The 20,774-nt window shown below is 42.6% G+C and overlaps 1 protein-coding gene across 1 annotated transcript; it reads left to right on the forward strand.

Moving 5' to 3' along the window:
• The first annotated feature begins 477 nt into the window (after positions 1-477).
• On the forward strand, positions 478-4,542 carry LOC132590273 (dispanin subfamily A member 2b-like). Its single transcript, XM_060263289.1, has 2 exons — positions 478-912; positions 3,868-4,542. The coding sequence occupies exons 1-2, from the start codon at positions 694-696 to the stop codon at positions 4,075-4,077; spliced, it is 429 nt and encodes a 142-aa protein (XP_060119272.1). The 5' UTR covers positions 478-693; the 3' UTR covers positions 4,078-4,542.
• Positions 4,543-20,774: the final 16,232 nt, after the last annotated feature.

Here is a 20,774-nt window from a genome sequence, read left to right on the forward strand (position 1 = left end):
TGCCTTCCAGGCATAATGTAGGATTTGACAAGAGTAGCATCCGCGGTTGAGGAACATACTGAAAGCCAGCGTCCGGGAGACATCTTTTGGCCATATCTTTCCAGTGTGATATTGAGCCATGCATTAGGACTTGATATGTATTATTTAACCAACGGCGTGTTTGGACTTGATATGTATTATTTAACCAACGGCGTGTTTGGTTTTTCTAGATTTCTAGGGTACTACAAAAAGCCCTGCTGAAGAAGCGGCTACGACTTCATGATCCGCATTTCCTGCTCCTCCTCTTACAAACAACCCACCCACCCCCCTAACCCCGGGCCCAACGCCATCCAAGTGTAGTGGCTTGGAAGCGAATGCCACTGGAATCAACCAGTTTCCTTTCGGTGCAAAGGCGGCCCGGCTGGCTGGGGGGAGAGTGAATCCAGGCTCCCCCATTCCCGCGGGCAGCATCCCTGCCTGGGCTTCGACATTGAGGTCGCCATTCCTGAAAGGAGACGGGCGCCCCCCTTGGCCGAACTTGTTGCCCCACCCGAGTTTCGTTTCTGGCTCTTCGCTCTTGTTTCCCTGGCGTTAGAGAGGCGGCTCTCCGCCAAATCCCTCTCCTCCCACCGAGCCCGGACCCGCCTCCGCCTACTTCTGGCGCCCCCTGCGCGCGACCTCAGTCCTTTCGCGAAGTTTGCGGCGGTGTCGACCATGCAGTCCGCTCCGCAGTTTGTGAGCCTCGAAATGCCGCCCGACGACGGGAAGGCTCACCAGGGAATGCCCGCGCCCCCTTACACCTACCCCAGGGGCGTCCCAGCCTCCGGTTTCCCCACGCGGCAGCCGCGGGACTTCGTGGTTTGGTCGCTGTTCAATTTCTTCTTCATGAACGTCTGTTGCCTCGGCTTCATGGCCCTCGTCTTCTCCTTCAAGGTAAACGCGCGCGGGCAGAGAAAACTTACTGAGGGCGCTTCTCCGGGCTCTCTTCATCCCTCGCCACTCTCCGCTTCTTCCAGTAGTGGAGAAACCTTCAACTAGTGTGGTCTCCCAACTGCTGCTGCTATTTACTCCTGTCCCTTCTTCGGTAAACTTTCTCCTTTGGGACAGCCGCTTTTCGTTCCGTGATTTGCTGCCTTATGAACATTGATTTTGTGCAGGGTTTTTTTTTTTCTGGAAAAAGGGGTGCTGGAACTCTCAAGAGGGAACACAGGGACACCCCTCATGAACTTTTAAGCATTTTTGGAGACTTTTGTTTCCGCAAAATAGGTACATAAAGCTGTACATAAATAGCTGTACATAAATAGGTACATAAATAGCTGTACATAAAGCTGTACATAAATAGGTACATAAAGCAAGAATCCAACAGGGGCAGTACCATGATAGTTATCCAAGAAAAAGGCTTCTGTTGAATTTTTGCTTGCCATTTTGCTGCCTTCCTTACTACTTCCTTCCTTCCTGCTGGCATCTGCCTTACATGGAATAGATGTTAACTGTACTCTTTTAATGAACCAGTGGATTTTTTTGAAGGGACCTGGTTGTAGTTAGGATACAAATCCAGGCTTGCTTTATGGAATTAGCTGTCTTTTAGTACACTGAAACCAACTGGAACTTTAAAAAGTGGAAAACATATTAATATTTTCCTACTTAAGTACAAGAAGATGGCAGATGATTCTGAAACACCAGCCATGATCTTAGGTAGAAGTAACAATAGAGAGTCTGTAGTACACTAAAATACATTGTGTAACTGCTTTAGAAAGAAGTTTAATCCCATGAGACTAAATTTGCGAAGGGGGGAAAGATACTTAAAATGAGTCTTTTGTACTCCAAACTAATTTTATCTCTGGGAAGTCCTTCCATCATGTCAAACACTGAGTTGTTGCGTGCAGCTAGTGTGAAGGTACTAAACTGCAGAGGGGGAGGAGGGAGTACAGTTTGTTATAGCATGAGTGTTCTTTGCTTTGATCCAGGTGGGCAACCATGCTGGTCAGAAGCAATGGAACAAAGTTAGTATTCAGCAGAACCTTTAAGGCCAACAGAGTCTTTTGCTGTTCATCATCTGCCTATATGTATGGACTGTTAACATCCATTTCCTTGTATTTGAGGGCGTGTGCACACGGAAGCTTATACCATGAATAAAACTTTGCTGGTCTTAAGACCATTGGTCTAGTTGTCCTGGGCTTACAAAAGTCTTGTGATGGAAGGAAATGGCATATTTTAAAAACAAGAGTTTTCAGTCTTGTTTACGGTAAGAAGGATGTTGTATTTAAATATCCACCATGCTCAAATGAAAAGGCAACACAACTTCTGCCTTGGCTTCCTAGTCTTCTCTTCTGTGCACAGCCTTGGAAAACAGCCAGGTACTCTGCTTACAGAGACCTCTTTATTTAGCAATACTTGCCTGTTCTGCTCCTGCAATCGTAGAGATTATTCCCTCCATTGCACTGTTGTCTTCTGTAACCTCATTCTTGAACGCTCTTTGGTGGAATAAATAAAAGGCAATTTTTTTAATGCTGTGTGAGTAGAACCGACCATGCCTGATTTCTGTTGCGGTATCTGCTGTTGCCTTGTAGTTGCTAGTCTCACATGCTTTTATGGACATGGTTTTTCTTCTTAGAACTGGGGTGCTTTTAGCCAGTTGGCCAATAAGTACGAAGCAGTGGCTTGCTTACGGTACTTCTAGCAAAGAAGTCTTCCAATTTTAGTACAGATCACATGAAATAGAATTATTGTCATAATTTAAAAACCTCTAGAAATCAGAGGTGGGCTATGCATATACTCCATAGTCAGTGGACCTTTATTTACTTTTAATGAAAATATTTGCAGCCTCTGTACCCCGTCTGCAGTAGACAGAAAATGCTTACCTTCCTTACTGGGTTTTTTTCATGATGGCTGAGATCATGTGTGTGCAGTGTTTGTTCTTCTGAAACAACATGAGAACGGTTCTAATGGAGATGAGCTATGCTAGGTCAGGAGGAAGTAGCTCAAAGTATGGGTGGTGGCCACTTGACTAAGGAACAGTAGAAACATACAGTGCACAAAAAATGAGAGAACATTGTAACAGAACCTAGTGTAATAAAGACAGTAAAACAGGAATCACGAGACAGGAGAACAATACTGTAAACCATACTACATATGTTAAACCAGGGCTTTTTTTAAGTAGAAAAAAGCCCAGCAAGAACTCATTTGCATATTAGGCCACACACCCTGGTGCCAAGCCATGTGCGTTCCTTCTAAAAAAAACCCCTGTGTTAAACAATGTAATAAAGTTCTCATCTACCTTTGAGATGCATGGGTTTCTGCATGCAATATGATCACCTAATAAATCCAGATTCTTTGAAAGCAGAGGAGCTAACATCAGCAATCTATGCTAGAAAGTGTTAAGGATATTGTAAGGGTGTGTTTTGGTGCATTAGAAGGAAAATTATCTTCTTTCATCCTACTAATGGATGGTTGACAGCTGAAGGGGCAGTAAATAACCACAATGATACAGCTGTGGGTTATTTTTGAATGAAGGCATTGGCCCATTATGATTGAAGAGAGATGAAGCTGATGCTAGAATTAGGAGGACAACAAAACAGATTTCTGATGGCTCCTTAAAACTAGCAACACTTATTCCATTATGAGCTTTTGTGAAACAGAGTTGACAAAAACTTATACCGGAACAAATGCTGTTAGTCTTTAAGGTGCCACTGGATTTCTGTTTCATTTTGCTATGGTAAGCTACAGCTACTCCAGAAGGCTACTGTTTGGAGAACAAGAATTAATGAAGAAGTGCTAAGCTTGATATATGCTTACGTAATAGCAAGGAAAAGCCTATGGAAACTTTAGGTGAAAGACTGTTAACTCTTACCACTTCAATATATTCTTTCTTCTCCCCCTTCTCTTTAGTCAAGGGATCGGAAAGTCATTGGAGATACTGACGGTGCTGCCAGCTATGGCAAAACAGCCAAGAGTCTGAATATTGCTGCACTGTTACTGAACATCCTGATCATCATCCTCATCATAGTGCTATTTGCCAGCGGTGTATTAGCTCTGAAATACCAGATGGAGCAGCAACGCCAGAATTTTGATGACTACTTCCAGAGAAATGGCAAATAAGTCACGGATCCAGGATATTTTCTCCAGTGTTCATGTCATCCTCAGTAGTAATTGGCAGCACATCCTTCTACTCTGATTGTACCTGTCCTACTCTTTAAGTTGCAAAGAATAAGGCATTCCCCAATAAATAAAGCTAGAATCACTGCTTCTCAAAACCCAGAGGTTTATGCTCTTCCCTAAAATGCACATGTCTTAAGCCTATTGGTTGCCTACCAAGGTTCAAGAGATTGGGCTGATGGAGCTGAGTATTGATACAGAAGGAAGACATTATATGAAAGCGAGGATTTCTTTATCCTGGGATCTGGCTGTGTGCCCTTCCAGTTCCTGTTGCTGATGGGAATCATGGCTGTTTCTCTTTGTTACGCTGACAAGTTTATCACTAAATATATATTGCAGAGCTTTTGTGTATTGAAATGAGAAGTCTGGAATGGATTTTGAACAAATAAATATATCTTTTTTGCTTTATAGAGAACTTGAGTTATGTCTGTACCGTAACTGCAGTGTGATCTTGACTATTTCCAGATACATCATTCTGTGTTTCCAGCCTTCTTTTTGTAAAGAATGAATATTCCAGTCTCTAGTCCAATCACATTCAAATATATGAGGGGAAAATGCAGTGGTGATATTCTGTCAAACTGCCCCTCAAGGAATGAGAGACAAGAAACTAAGCAGGTTCTGGAAGTGGTTCCTGTTCTAACTCCTGTAAGTGACCAAGTTCATTCTCTTGTGCCCCATTCATGACGTTCATCCAGTTACCCATTAATTCCCATTTTCTCCTTCTCTTCTAAATAGCATCAACGACAGGTGAGAGTAGTTGGCAAAATGGACATGGTTTTTCTTCTTAGAGCTGGGGGCCAATAAGTATGAAGCAGTGGCTTGCTTTTGTGTTGCTGCCTTTGCATGGCTGTCAACATGCTGAATGTCTCTTGTTCACCAATGAATTAACATTACAAGCCCTTGAGCTATGTTTGTGCAATGAATTAACACCCTTTGACACATTTTCCCCAAATGGTTTTCAGGCATACCTTAGGCTTGTGCCTTCCAACACAGAGATGAATATATGTTCACATGATGACAATGCAACGAACCATTTCTTTCTGGATAATTGATAGTATGAACACATTTTTAAGTATCTAAAGTTAGAACTTGTGCTGTTCTCAGGTGTGCTTTTTGAATGCAATGTGCAGGATCTAGATGGGCACTTAAAACATATTTTAAAATGCTAGTAAGATTTATACTTAGGCTGCTGCTGTTTCACATTTTCTTACAATTTTCCTACCCTTCAGCCTTCTCACGATATAATTTTTGGATAATGCTAGATTGCTGATATTTATTTCAGGTCTAAAACTTTTTTGGGGGGGGGGGAGGGAGGCTGCTTTTCACCAAACAACAAAAAATATACAGGGGAAAGGATCAAGAAGCTTCTCCCATCTACTCATCAGACTTCCTCTTCAGTTTGTAACCTGGTCAGAGAACTCTATTTCAAACAGAAACCTCAGAAAAAAGTCCATTGAACTGTACACAGCATAAGTTTCTGCATTTAATCACTTCTTTACATACAGGTCTTTGTCTGTTCAGGTAGAGAGTTCACTTCAGTGCTTTTCAGATTGTTTCCATGTGTGCTTTAGATGTGTCTGTGAATAAGTCCACTTCCCAGTTTTCTCCCAGCCTCATAGCACTGTTGCATGAGCTTACTTCCTTTTAGTCTGAAGGGCTGCTGTCTTAGGTTCTATACCTGGTTTAAAGGAACTTGTCCAGCTAGGCAAAGTGGCAATCAACACAGCACGATGAGGTGCCTTTCATGAGTTTAGAAGAAGTACTGAGATGTAGAGCATCATGAAATGAGGAAGAGTTTTGTTAAAGGGACTAATTAACAAGCAATTACACTTAACCATAAAGGTTAGGAATCCCCAGTTACCTCTCCAAGTTTTCTGTATGGTTTATCCTCTGTCCTTTCCCTTCACAAGAGAGTGAAGCTGGGACTTATGATTGCCTGTCCACTCAAGTCCTAGGCAGAGATCAAGATCCTCAGGTAAATGCTTGGGAATTCAAAAGGTAAACCCAAGGGGAAAGAGTAGAGGAGGGAAACAATGCGTGCTAGGAATACAAATTTTCTGTAGTTGCACTTGAGAATGAAACCTGCGGAAGCATACAGGAACTTTGAAGGCAGGGGTGAATGTGGTAAGACAAGCATACACAGATATACAACAAGAGCGGAATAATGGGTACACAAAGCGTGATTTGGAGACAGATTCTAGTTACAGTGCTTGGGACTTTTGTTACAAACAATCCTTTTTTCTCGAAATAATCTGTCTACTTTGGAAATTTACTAAATGGATCAGATTATTTTATACAGAACCCAGGGCACATGCTGTCACTAATGGGTATTACTTGCAGCCTTTTTGCAATTAGCTTGAGGTCAAAACAAGCATTAACAGATGACTCTTCAAGTGGACTACACCATGGTTTGAATGTTTTGAGTTTTTAATCCCTATAGAGCAGGGGTGGCCAACGGTAGCTCTCCAGATGTTTTTTGTCTACAACTCCCATCAGCACCAGCCAGCTTGGCCAATGACTGGGGCTGATGGGAGTTGTAGGCAAAAAACATCTGGAGAGCTACCTTTGGCTACCCCTGCTATAGAGCCTATGGTCTCATTAAATAGCATGACCATATTTAAAAGGTGTTATTATGGAGGATCTAAATAGGCTTGGAGAAATGGATGGGAAATCTAGGTGAACTAACATGTTATCCAGTTGTCCTGTGAAAATTTCCAAATAAGGAGAGAAAGGACATCTCAGGGCAATTAAGGGGTATGTTGGAGATAGGTAGTCATAGTTACCTCATTGGGGTAAGATATTTGAAGGAAAGGAGACAATATTGGAGGGGTTTGCTTCTCTCTGACTCTTAGTCCAGGGAATCATGATGAAACTATGTAGAATCCTGTTCCTTATTTACCATCTCATAGCGTTCATATTCTAGATGTTATCTGGGCCTCATCTGATAGAGAAGAAGAGGTTTTGCTTTTGTTTTGAACCAAAACCTAGAATTCATGGTCAAGTGGATGAGAATGAATATCCTGAAACTAAAATTTAAAGAAGATGCTAAAAGTGTTTTAGAAGACACAGATAGTCTTATGACTGATTTTCTTTCTGTATTTCCATCAGAACAGCTAAAAAGCTGGGGCTTTGCTGGACCATTGCATTAAAGTACATTTCCCCACCTCTGTTTTGTGATGATTATTGTTCCTGCTAAACCTAGATAGATCTGCGCTTGCCATGCCAATCCATGCATCAGTAAGAATTCAGGAAGTTCAGCCACTGCAAAATATGGCTGCTCATATCCTGTCTGGGGATTGTGAGATCACATTGAAGCTGCAGCTGGACTGGCTACCAGTTTGAGCCCAAGCTCAATTAAAAATGCTGGTACTAAAGACTTTCATGGTCTGACACCTACATATCTGAAGGATTGCTTCTTCTGACTATGTGAGCCTGTATGCCTTCTGGGATCTAGCCAACAGCTCTTGCTGATATTTCCCTCTCATCATCTAGTCAGGCTATCATAAATGCCGTTTAACTAACTGAATTGTCCTTTAGTTATTGCTTTGTGCAATTTAGTGGACTTTGTATTTATTGCTTATTTCTCATTAGCAACCTTGAATACCGGAAAGGCAAGTGCACACTCTTCCTCCTGGAGGAAATGAAATTATTTTTAAGCAGAAAGAGGCTATCCCAGTAGGCCTCAGAGTAAGCAGGAGCAGAAGGGACTCATTGCTTCTCATCTCAGTCTCCCTGCTAGCAGCCTGCAGGAGTGCAGAGCCTACTCAGAATCTGCAGAGAACAAGACAAGAAAAACCTGGCCCAGAGCTGTAGAAACAGCTGAGCTAAGTAGTTATTCCTTATTCCAATAGCCAAGTAGCCTGCCCTATAGTTACTGTTAGTAAAGAGGTCTTCAACCAAACAGAACTGGGTATTTGTTGTTTTGCTGTGCTACACAAAAGAGCCTCACCAAGAATCTTGCTTTGCTACAGCACAAATATTGATAGTTTTTGTCAAAGCAAGTTTTATTAAGTTTTACAGAGGGAATTCAGGAACTGGGAGAAGGATCAGAGATAGGATACAGAAAATAAAGGAGTAGATTACAATTATTACAACATTAAAAAAAAAACAAAGGAAAAAGTATAATTCACTATGTTACGGCCAGATGGCCAATCCGTTTGAAAGAAAGGAATTCTGGATGGGTAGGTCAAAGAAGCAAGCATTTATTGCATGGTTTACAAAGCATGGAGAGCTTGGGCAGGAACCCCACCCAATCTCTGAAGTCTGTGTCGCAGCACAGCTCAATTTAAGCCACCCTTAACATGCCTAGGCTGGCTCTGCTGACCAATTATCCAACAGCCTCACAATCTTTCTGCCCTATCCCGTTCGATCTATCACGCGCACCTCGTGTTTTCCCCCTCCCTACTTCCTTAAGATACGCATGGCACTTGTACGGCCGTAAGATCTTAAATTTTGTTTTTCCCTTTCCGGCACACTTTAGGTTTCGTTTCCCCACTCTTCAGCATAGAATATAAGCCTCGTGCTATACCCTTTTGCGGCTAAGCAATGCTTCCTGTCGCAGAACTGTTGACCTTGTGGTTCAGCTACATTTTCTGTTATGTACAACCGGGTGTTCTATAACAAAATGAAACCCAATTTCCTCTACCTTATCAATTATACCTGCAAGTATTCGAAATTAGTACATAGATATTACCTTTACATTCTACAGATCTTTTATGACCTTTTGATATTATAAAATCCTACTGTTTTACAAAAATATTGATAGTTTAGGGCAGTAAATGTTGTGCCCCATTTCACTGGGAAGGTCACTGTGACTTAAGCTCCTCGGTTCCTCCTCCTGCTTGTCAAAATTAACAAGTTCATACCTTTGTTTTTGCCTTGTCTGTGTAGGGTTACCGCATCTGACTAAGAAAATATCTGGGGACTTTGGGGATGGAGCCAGGAGCAAGGCATAATTGAACTCCAAAGGGAGTTCTGGCCATCACATTTAAAGGGACTGTGCTCCATTTATTGGAAATAATGGAGGATAGGACTGAGATATTGTTTGGAAAGGCCGTAATAATGAATTCTGTCCTCTATGGCCCTAATGCATCTTGGGACCAATGTATCTTGCAGAATTAAACTGATCAAGCCCTTAGGAAAAAACATAAGTTTCAACCAGAACTGGATGGCCAAAATCCAAAGCCTCGCTTCTACTGTAATCATGCCAGTTTCTAATTAATGCATTCGGAATGCCCTTGGGTATCTGGAGAAACGTTTTTTAAAAATTTGATTGAACACTCTTGAGTTTTTTGTAGTTTGTAGTGATGTTGATTGGGGCACCAAATGTTAGCTGGCAGAGGGATTTAGCCTTAAACAATCTAAGGGCCGCTTATGATAATGCTAGGGAGATAGTGAAATAGAGAATATTGGACGTTGTCAGACAAAACAACCTCAATAGCACAACCAAATGGCGAGCTCTGACAGAACCAATCAACAGGGTGACCCCGATGCCCAACTTATACCGCTTAACAAACAATGAATACAGGAGAACCTTTACTCCTATGAGGTGGGACGTTGTCCCTTCAGTGGTGGTGGAGGGGAGATACAAAAAGGTGCCGTTCCAAGAACGGTTATGTCCCTGCTGCTGCCATGATGGTATCGAATCTCTAGTCCATGTCATATTTGACTGTGAGGCTTATAATGATCATCGAGAAGTACTTCCATTTTCCACGGCCATAGCTTTTACCAGTAGCCAAAATCCGCAACTCCTTAAGTATCTTCTTAGCGACAGGAACCCTGAGGATACATACAAATTAGCAAAATTTGGCTGCCTTGCACCAAGAATAAGGAAAACTCTAATGATTCAGTCAAGAAATGGCTAAACACCTTTGCCAATCTGTTGGGTGTAACTGCCATGTTTTGTCGTATTTGTAGTTTTATAACAGTGTTTTATGCCTTTTATGTATGATTTTATGGGCAATCAGTTTTAATTTTGTATGATTTTACTGCTTTAAATGCTGGCTTAGGCAGTGAATAAATAATTTTATTTATTAAAGGAAGAAACAAAGAGGTCCAGACAGGGTTTTTAGTTCAGCCTTGGTTTTAACACTAATTTTACATCTTCAGTGTCAGTGTCTTAAAGTCTGTATTCGTATTTTATGTATATTTTAGGTGGTATCATATTTTAGTGTATAATAATTATTGTATATTTATATTTCCTTTTATTGGTTATGAATTGGACTTTTATGAATTGTTTGCTGGTCTATGACTATTATAAATAAATGGAAGATAGGGGTGCCTTCTTTGGAGGCTCAAAGAATTGGATCCCCTGACACAATCGTTTTGGAACTTGGCAGTTTTTTTTTAAGAGAGAGGCACCAGATGCTATGCCAAAAATTTGGTGCCTCTATCTAGCTCCAGATACCCATGGGTCAATTATCCATTATACCTTATGGGGAATTGGTCTGCTTCTGCCGATATACTCCTTTCCTCAATGATTCTGACACCTTGTGGCCAATGCTTTCCTAACAAGGCTGATGCAAAAATGGGCTGATTGTGTACAATGCTCAAACTATATTGGTAGTTTGATATACAAATTAGGTTATATGAGATTTCTTTTTGCATTCTTCAGTTCTTGCTGATAAAGGGAAGGATTGCTGCTGTGATATTTGTTGTAATTTTAATTTCCGCTTTCTACCATCCTTCAGATCAACAATTAGCAATAACAGATCCCCCAGCAGAAAGTGTACTGAAACTGGATTTGGGTTGCGTGAAGTTGCCCCTGCCCCAGAGGGGCGAAAGAGGCTATAGCCAACAAAGTGTGAGCAGCGGAGCCTCGCATGCTGATGTGCCCTTGAGGGCCACTCACTGCAGAACGTTACCTCATGCAGACCGCAGAGGTTCAGGAACACAGACTGAGCAGTTTCCCGGGTGCAGGGTTGCTTCAGGCTTCCCTCCTCCTTCCTGGCCTGTGAGCCACAGAACAAGACACCTCATCTCCTTCGCTCTCACCTTTCTCATGCCACCACCAGTAAAATTTCTGGACCAAGAAACCCCATTCTTTTTGTGGCTTGCCTGCACCCATAAGGGGCCTGTCTTCCGGCTTCCCCTCCACCTAGGAGCCTCTGAGTGCTTGGTAGGAGGAGGGGGGCATGGGAAAAGCAGCTGCTTCTGCTCCCAGGCAGCCCCAGCACTTCACTAAGCATAAAATGCTCTACTTTCCTTCTCTCATCCCTCCACTCAAGGGAAACACATAGAGGGTAACTTCCCCAAGACATCTACCCAGAGGCTCTGTCTAGGATTAAAACAGAGGCTCTGTCTAGGTTAAAACGGATAAAAGGAAGTACTTCTTCACCCAAAGGGTGATTAACATGTGGAATTCACTGCCACAGGAGGTGGTGGCGGCCACAAGTATAGCCACCTTCAAGAAGGGTTTAGATAAATATATGGAGCACAGGTCCATCAGTGGCTATTAGCCACAGTGTATGTGTGTATATAAAATTTTTTGCCACTGTGTGACACAGAGTGTTGGACTTGATGGGCCGTTGGCCTGATCCAGCATGGCTTCTCTTATGTTCTCTTATGTAGGGTTGCCAAGTCCAATTCAAGAAATATCTGGGGACTTTGGGGGTGGAGCCAGGAGAGTTAGGGTGGAGCCAAGATCAAGGCTGTGACAAGCATAATTGAACTCCAAAGGGAGTTCTGGCAATCACATTGAAAGGGATGGCACACCTTTTCAATTCCTTCCTTCCATAGGAAATAATGAAGGATAGGGGCACCTTCTTTTGAGGCTCATAGAATTGGACCCCTGGTCCAATCTTTTTGAAACTTGGGGGGTATTTTGGGGAGAGGCACTAGATGCTATACTGAAAATTTGGTGCTTCTACCCCAAAAAACAGCCCCCCACCCGAGCCCCAGATACCCGCGGATCAATTCTCCATGATTTTCTATGGGAATAAATCTCCATAGGGAATAATAGATTTCCCAGCAGACATTTCCCTCCCTTCCCCCCCCCCTCGCTTTCTGATGACCCTGAAGCATGGGGAGGGCATCCAAACCGGGGGATCCCCTGCCCCCACCTGGATAGCTCTATCTCTTCTCCGCCACCCCCCCCCGCCAGTCAAATAGTCTCTGACCCTTTCACATGCACATTCTCTCCCCCCACCCAACTCTGGCTCCCTGAAGGAGTGAGAAAGAGCTAACCCAAGCAATGCTTCCAGCCTCAGTCACTGGGAAAGGGCAAGAGGAGAGCCCCAACCACCCAAAATCAAAGGACTGTCAATACATATCTTATTTCCCAAGTACCTTCTTTGGAAAAGAAGTGGCCCAGTGAAGAACTTGAAAGTTGGGGGCTGTAAGTGCATTCATTGCTAATTAATGCTAATGTGGTGGGGATGGGACCCTGGGGGCTCCATTGTAGCTAAGGGCCTGCAGATCTGTGACTTTTTGCCAATATGCTGAATGGGATGGGTAGGAAATTGTAGGAAGGGTACTGGTTTTGGTGATCCAGGTCCTTCTTTAGTTAACAGAGTGCACTTGGCGTTAACACAGTAGCGTTGTCCCAGATCTACCATGTGCTTGCAAGACTACAAAGCTACACAGAGCCATGTTGCAGTTTGAAACAAATAGAAATACATGCTTGATAGTGCAGGGTAGAGAGTTAGGGGCAGTTGCTGTGCTATCTAACTAAGAGATGGATGCAGATGCTGAGCGGCATGCTGCATCTCCATCTTGTTTGCATGGGGTGGGGAGAGAGGGAGAAGGAGGAAGGGGATGGAAGGTTGCTTTTCCATGAAGACTGTTGATCTACAATTCAAGGGGATTAAGTGACAGTAAACAGGAAGATGCTTAGTGTCTGCCTGCCTACCTGCAACTCTATGGTCACTTGCTTCTGGAGGCTGAGACACTGGGACATTGCATCTGTTTCTTCCCACAAAAATGAGTTTTCTGATTTTGAATAACGTTTTTAATATGACTCTGCTTGGTAGTATATCCCACTCGCATGCATGCAATTAAGGTCTCCACCTCTGAGCTTTGAAATTGCTGGAGATCTGAGAGGCAGAGACTGAGTGCAGGCTTTTGGGAGGGGTGGGACATCAGTAGAGTATAATGCCATAGAGTCATTCCGCCAAAGCACGGCTTGAATTCAGCAGCAGCTCACAGGAGCACAGCTCCTGAACCTCCAGCCAGGGTCTTCCCCAGAGAACTCCCCACTGTACACAGATCCAGGGGCATATGCAAATGAGATATGCTACTGAGCTCCTGCATCTTTTTTTGTCCCATAACCCAAAGCAACCATTTTCCATTAGGGTCCTCTTGAAGGGCAGGGGAGGTATAGTTTCATCATATCACTCTAGCATTCTATGAACTCAAAACTGTTTTCTATTAGTCCAGGGCAAGGAGATGAGTACTTAGGGCCGAGGTGTCATATTCATGGCCTGCGGACCATAACTGGCCTGCCAAGGGCTTTTATAGGCCTGTGGCTCTCTTTCCCCCACTCCCTTCCCTGCCTGTCCTCATCCTTTCAAGTCGAAGCTGCAGGAAGCAGAGGAGAGGGCTGCCTTCATCATTGCTGGTCTTTCCTCTGGGTTCTGCTGAAACACAGAAAAAGTTGCAAAGAAAATGCAGAGTGAATTTTCCATTCCCAGAGTAGCCTGTCTGTGCCCAGAGATCTTAATGGAAAATCCATTCCGCATTTTCTCTGCGACTTTTTGCATGTAATAGAACAGACTCTCCCTCCCCCCACAATCTGTATGATTTAGTTTGGTCCTATTGGGTGGAGTGTTTGTTTCAATTTCCAGTTTTCTATGCTAACTGTATAGGGTAAACTGGATGGTTTGCTGTTGTTATATACTCTATAATGCATATGGGATTGAATATGTGCAATATAGTGAGATATATCATATCTAAGAGTCTGGAGAATGTATACTGTATTGTAATAGTGCATATACCTTTAAGAATCTGGAGGGGTTTCTGCATTTAATGGAAATGTGAAACACTTCAGTTAACAGCTGGATATAGAGATTGGAAAGGGTTTGCATTGATCCATGCGTGAATTTTGCCCTCTGTGGGTAAGTTTCTGTGTAATTCTGGGATAGGTGATGTTGTTATTATCCTTTAGATCATAAAAGCCCTACCGTGGTGGCAAATCAGGATTTCATTGGTTGGATGTGGGCTATGCAGGATTGGCTCACACTCTGCCTCTGGCATGCCATTGGCTGATTCTGCTCTCCCCTGCCCACTGCTGGCCCCATCAGATGAGAACCCCACCAGATGGCCACTGATCTCCAAGGGAGACAGTTCTCTGCTGACAGGTTCTCCTGGGGGCTTACTGATCACTTCTGCCTCTCCTCAGGGCCCATTGTAAGAAGTCTGGGACAGTCCGTCCTCCCTCCCCCCCCCCAAAAAAAACCCCAATGCTGTCACGAAGCAATCAGTAAACTGTGAGAAAGAATGTTCATGGGACAAGCAGTAGCTGTTAGTTCTCTTCAGCTGACACAAAATAAATGTTCATTCCCAGGAAGGGACCAGTTCAATTGCAGCAGATAAACAGACACTATACAATGTATCAAGCCCTCTTTCCACCAGCTAATACTCTTCACTCTTTCTATCCAAATTAGTCTACAGTGGGCTCATTCTATTCTATGGGTCCATAGGACACAATGGATTCCATTCTATCCTATCAGCCCATAGGACAGAATAGACTCCATTCTGTCCTATGGGCCCATTGGACAGATTGGAGTCCATTCTATACTATGAGCTCAGTGGACAGAATGGATTCCATTGTATCCTCAAGGTTTGCAGATGACACTAAATTGTTCAGGGTGGTGAGAACCAGAGAGGATTGCAAGGCACTCCAAAGGGCTCTGTTGAGGATGGGTGAGTGGGCATCAACGTGGCAGATGAGGTTCAATGTAGCCAAGTGTAAAGTAATGCACATTGGGGCGAAAATCCTAGCTATAAATACAAGTTGATGGGGTGTGAACTGGCAGAGACTGACCAAGAGAGAGATCTTGGGATTGTGGTGGACAACTCAATGAAAATGTCAAGACAGTGTGCAACTGCAATAAAAAAGGCCAACACCATGCTGGGAATTTTTAGGAAGGGAATTGAAAACAAATCAGCCAGTATCATAATGCCCTTGTATAAATCGATGCTGCGATCACATTTGGAATACTGTGTACAATTCTAGTCACCACACCTCAAAAAAGATATTAGAGCATTGGAAAAAGTACAGAAAAGGGCAACTAGAATGATTAAAGGGAACACTTTCCCTATGAAGAAAGGTTAAAACCCTTGGGGTTCTTTAGCTTGGAGAAACGTCGACTGCAGGGTGACATGACAAAGGTTTACAAGATTATGCATGAGATGGAGAAGGTGGAGAAAGAAATCCTTTTCTCCCTTTCTCACAATACAAGAACTCGTGGACATTCAATGAAATTGCTGAGCAGTAGGGTTAGAATGGATAAAAGGAAGTACTTCTTTACTCAAAGGGTGATTAACATGTGGAATTCACTGCCACAGGAGGTGGCGGCGGCTACAAGCATAGCCAGCTTCAAGAGGGAATTGGATAAACATATGGAGCAGAGGTCCATCAGTGGCTATTAGCCACAGCGTATTGTTGGAACTCTCTGTCTGAGGTAGTGATGCTCTTATTCTTGGTGCTTGGGGGGGCACAGTGGAAGGGCTTCTAGCCCCACTTGTGGACCTCCTGATGGCACTTGGGGTTTTTTTTGTGGCCACTGTGTGACACAGAGTGTTGGACTGGATGGGCCATTGGCCTGATTCAACATGGCTTCTCTTATGTTCTTATGTTCACGTCTTCCTAGGCTCAGAGCATTTTATATTTTTAGTTCATATTTTTAGCTTCTGCTATGATGTTTGTGCTTTTTCTTGATGTTTCATTTTTAAAAATTGCATTGCCAAATCCCACTACTCCCCCACCTCTCAATTTTAGGCAGGAATCTTTTAAGGGTGGGAGAGAGGTTTGAGAGCAACCACAGTTAAAATATAGAGTTCTACAAACTCAAGGAATTTCAGTTTTGCAAAGAAATATTAGTTTTATCACAAACACCCTCCTAATATGGGGCTCCAATGCAGAACAAGTGCTGAAGAGGACAACCAAAATTATTGTCTCAAACCAACTTGTAAAAAGCCCTGAAACCCTGGAGAGCTACAGCTACTTTAAGTAGACCTGGTGTGTGTGTGGGGGGGGGGGGGAGCTTGCAATTCCCAGCCATTTCATATTTTCCAAGGCTCAGAGCATTTTATATTTTTAGCTTATATTTTTAGTTTCTGCTGTGGTGCTTGTGCTTTTTCTTGATGTTTTGCTTTAAAATTTTCATTGCTAAATCCTACTATTCCCCAACCTTTCCATTTTATGCAGACATCTTTTAAGGGTGGGGAGAGGTCTGAGAGGTATCACTTATCAAAGACTGTTAAATAAATAAAATATATTAAGAGTGTTATAGTTTTAAGTTTATTTAAAATATAGTTAAAGTTAAATTATATATTTTTATTGTATTTGTCTGTATTCTTTATAAAGTTTATGTATATGTTACCGGGCATTACATTCTATGAAACACATGGCCCAGCTCAGCAAAGTCCCATTTATGTCAGATCCAGCCCTCATAACAAATGACTGAGGGGGTTAATGTGAACCCCTTAGGATATCTCTTGGGGACAGTAGTACAGTTTAATCTCAATACTTCCCTGTGCATACTGGGATCTTGAAACCAATTCCTATTGGACTAGAGCAGGGGTCCCCAACCCCTGGGCTGTGGACCGGTACCAGTCCATGGCCTGTTTCCAAGTGGGCTGCACAGCTGCCCGCCCATCCCCCCCTGCGCAGCCTCACTGTCCCCTGTTTATACCACCTTAAGGCTGGGGAAGGTGCCATGAAGTGCTTTCCAGGCCAACCTCCCCCGGCCCCTGCTGATCAGCTGATCCAATCAGCAGGGGAAACCGTGGCAGCAGCAGCAAGCAACTGCTGAAACAGCCGCACTGCCGTGGTTTCCCCAGCCAATTGGATCAGCTGATTGGCGGGGAGGGGGAAGGTTGGTCTGGAAGGTGCTTCACCTTCTACTGCCTTAAAGTGGTAAAAACGGGGCGGTGAGGCTTCACGGGGGCAGGCGGCAAGGCTGCAGGGGATGGGGCAGAGGAGGGAGGAGGAAATGAGGGGAGGAGCCGGTGATGCTGCAGGGGGGGTCGGGGGTGGCCGCTGGCTCTGGAGCCGCGGTGGGCTGGCCAGCTCTTGGGCTGGTCCCTGGAACAAAAAAGGTTGGAGGCCTCTGGCCTAGAGCAAAGAGGTGTGTTCATAGAGGGGTCACATGAATCCGTTAAAAGAGTCTTTTGAGGGACAATGGCAAAGGGTGGTATAGCTTCCCTCCTTACTTGATGAACTTGAAACCCATTCAGAGAGGAGTCACACAACCCCCCTCCCTTAGGGAACCTGAACATCCCACAGATTCAGCAAGTACAGTGTAGTGGGTCATGGTATGGGGTACTTTTTAAAAATTATCTTCTACTTATGACAGAAGTATGACATTAATCCTACAAAACACAGTCATGATGATTATGATGCCTGCAGTGGTGAAGCCAAAAGGTTCAAGGTCTGAGAAATATACTTTGACTGCTTCAGAAATAACAAATGAAGATTCAAAGGTTAAATCTTTATTTGCTCAGAATTCTGATTTCAAATCAAAAAAGCTCTAAAATACATATTTAGTGAGAATTTCCATGAGGCTTCCTGCCAGCAATAGGGACGGCGCAAAGCCAAATCCCAAGATAGAGAAAATTTATCTCACACACACTCATATAATATCTTCTTTCTGCATCAATATCTTCATCCAGTTGAAGTATTTTAAGATGGTATCCCAAACATCTGTCATTCCTGATAGGCAAGCTTAAAGGAAGAACATAAAGCTGTGCATTTCCAGAAGTGAAGCTGTTATAGCACATTGTGGAATGCCTTCTTCTTTTCACATGAAAGAGCAGAGCAGGTACTATCACAGCAGGAAGAACTGCAGATGTTGAAGACAATGCTGATTCTTTGGAAGAATATCCAGGATGCATGACATTTTTTGCCACATTTCCAACACCAGTCTGTGAGGAAATAATTAATGCTGCTTTCTAGTGTTATTTTTGGGAAAGGTATTACCCCAGAGGCAAACAAGATTATAATAGCGATGCAAAAAACAACACTCAGAATAATAGAGGCAGTATTCAAGTATTTTGCTTTCTCACCATAGATAGTTGCACCTTCAATGTCTCCAACAACTTTGCAATCCCTTGACTTAATAGAGGGAGAAAAGAGAAAATATTTCGTTTAATTATATGAACTAGCTGTGAAGAATGCACATGCTTTGAGAAAGTAAGGCTTTTCAAATGTGCTTTTCATAGCTATTCTGTAGTAATATTTCAAGTACAATGCTTCTTGTTTAACTCTGTTGGACAAAGAGAACTTGCACTTCACCCTATGAATTTGTACTCTAGCCATATATTAGCTACCAGAATTTCCAAAATCTTTCCCAAATTGCGTATATTACTGCCACTACACTACTACCCACTGGGTTTTCATCTGTCAAGAATCCAATGCCAGTATTGTTTCTTGTATCTCTGCACTGTCTAGAACAGGGGTGACCAAACTTGCTTAACATAAGAACCATACAGAATAAATGTGAGATGTTTGAGAGCTGCAAGACACAAACAGATGTTTGAAGGATGGAAGAAAGGAAGGAAAATAGAGGGAGAGAGGGGGTGGAAAGAAAACTTTAAATCCATTTTCTAAACTGCTGGCTGGCTGGGCGGAGTGATTTGAAGAGACAAATGTCTTCTCCAAGACAGCCAAGGGGGCAATGGGGGCTTCAAGAGCCACAGAATGGGGGGGGGGGCGTGTGGGGACTGAGCTTCAGGCCAGTTGCATCCCTCCTATACTCCTGCTATTCCTGCAGAAGATTAATGACTACTCCCAGAAAACACAGCCAATTTTGGAAAGAACATCAAAGTCAAGCATGGGAAGGACTAGAGCAAAAAAAAGGTACTAAAAACCCTCCCTATAGACGTCCTAGAAAAGGTAAAACTGACTTAGAAGAATCTGAAAATTCTGACTTGGAGACTTCTCTGTTAGTGGAAATGGCGGTGGAAGGGAGTAACCCTCCCCAAGTGAACAGACTGAGATATTGCATGCCCTAACAGAGATAAAGAATGAAATTAAGAGTGAGATAAGGTCTCTTAGTGGAGAGGTTGGACAATTAAAAAAGGAACTTGGACTTCTCAAACAGTCAGTCGAACCAATTAATAAGAAATTGGATGAACTCACTGCAGCGTTGAAAACAACAGATAAGAAAGCTGAAGCTACATATCAGATAGCAAAAAGGACAGCAGAGGATTTGAAAAACTTTAAGGATTTTGAGTCTTGGGCCAAAAATAAGATTATACTCCAGGAGTTAAAATTAAGAGAAAGAAAGGCCAAACTTCGTGGAATATCTGTAAATTTTGGAATGATGGAAAACCTTACTACAGCTTTAAATAGATGGCTGAGTCAGATTCTTCTCACAGAAGGGGAAGCAGAGTTTTCCCAAGAGATTGTCACCTCTGCCTTCCAATTAAACATTTCCAAAAAGGATCCTGGCAACATTTTCCCGAACATTGTTGTTGAATTTAAACAACTACAGATGAAGAACAAACTTTTTAAAATTGCCAGGGAAAAACAAGGACTGTGCCTTGAAGACACAATAGTTTTTTTTTTGTTTCCTGATATCCCAGCTGAAGTAATTAATGCAAGGAGGAGACTGAGAGAAACAACAAAGATTCTGCGTAACAAAGGAATTCTGTATAGATGGTTACCACTAGGCCATCTAGTGGTCAATATGGAAAATCAAATTTTTACTGCATATAATGAGGCATCTGGCAAGGAACTACGTAATAGACAGTGTAATTAAACTAAAGTCTGGAAGAGTTTGAATCAGGAAATTATGTTTTGAATCGGGAAATTATGTTTTCTTGAGGAGAATTAATAGGAGAATATGTATAAAGTTAGAAGACAGGATAAAGATAAATGGGAATGGAAAATGGGAAATGTTAAAGATAAAGAGGAAGGGGTTTATTTATTTGTTGTTAGTATTCAGTTCGATTTGTAGAAGGTAATAAGCAAAAAACAAAATGTATTTATTTGAGATGTATAAATAAGTAGATATATGCACACTTAATAAAATATTAATACTGAAGAGCCGCAGAATATATGTGAAAGTGCCCAGGCAACAGTTTGGCCACCTCTGGTCTAGAATATATGACCTCTGCTTCAAAATAGTCTGACTTGCTGTGATGAATTGTATAGGTAGCAATCCAAAGGGCAGTTTCCTGGAAATAAGCCCTATTGAGTAGTATGAGACTATTTCTGAGTATTTTTTTTAGGACTGGTCCTTAAATTAAAAATGATCAAATAGTTTGTTTACTGCTCCAATAATTCTCCAATAATTCTCCCATTTGAACCCCAACCACTTTGAGTCAAAACAAGGCATATATTTGTGAACTTTTTGTCAATGATTCATATAAAAAATCTGTATAAGTTCAGGTTTTTGAAAATGATTGCAGAATTTACTGCTCATGTCATCTACTGGCAATAAGAGATCAATAGTGCATTTTAATGGTAATATTGG

Source organism: Heteronotia binoei, chromosome 21 (genome assembly GCF_032191835.1).
Source record: "Heteronotia binoei isolate CCM8104 ecotype False Entrance Well chromosome 21, APGP_CSIRO_Hbin_v1, whole genome shotgun sequence".
NCBI lineage: Eukaryota > Metazoa > Chordata > Lepidosauria > Squamata > Gekkonidae > Heteronotia > Heteronotia binoei.

What these genes read in the sequence shown, in the direction of transcription:
- LOC132590273 (XM_060263289.1), top strand. Translation starts at nt 694, where the DNA reads ATGCAGTCCGCTCCGCAGTTTGTGAGCCTCGAAATGCCGCCCGACGAC. An exon ending in CCCTCGTCTTCTCCTTCAAG is followed by an intron (nt 913 to 3,867) that starts GTAAACGCGCGC and finishes CCTTCTCTTTAG; the next exon opens with TCAAGGGATCGGAAAGTCAT.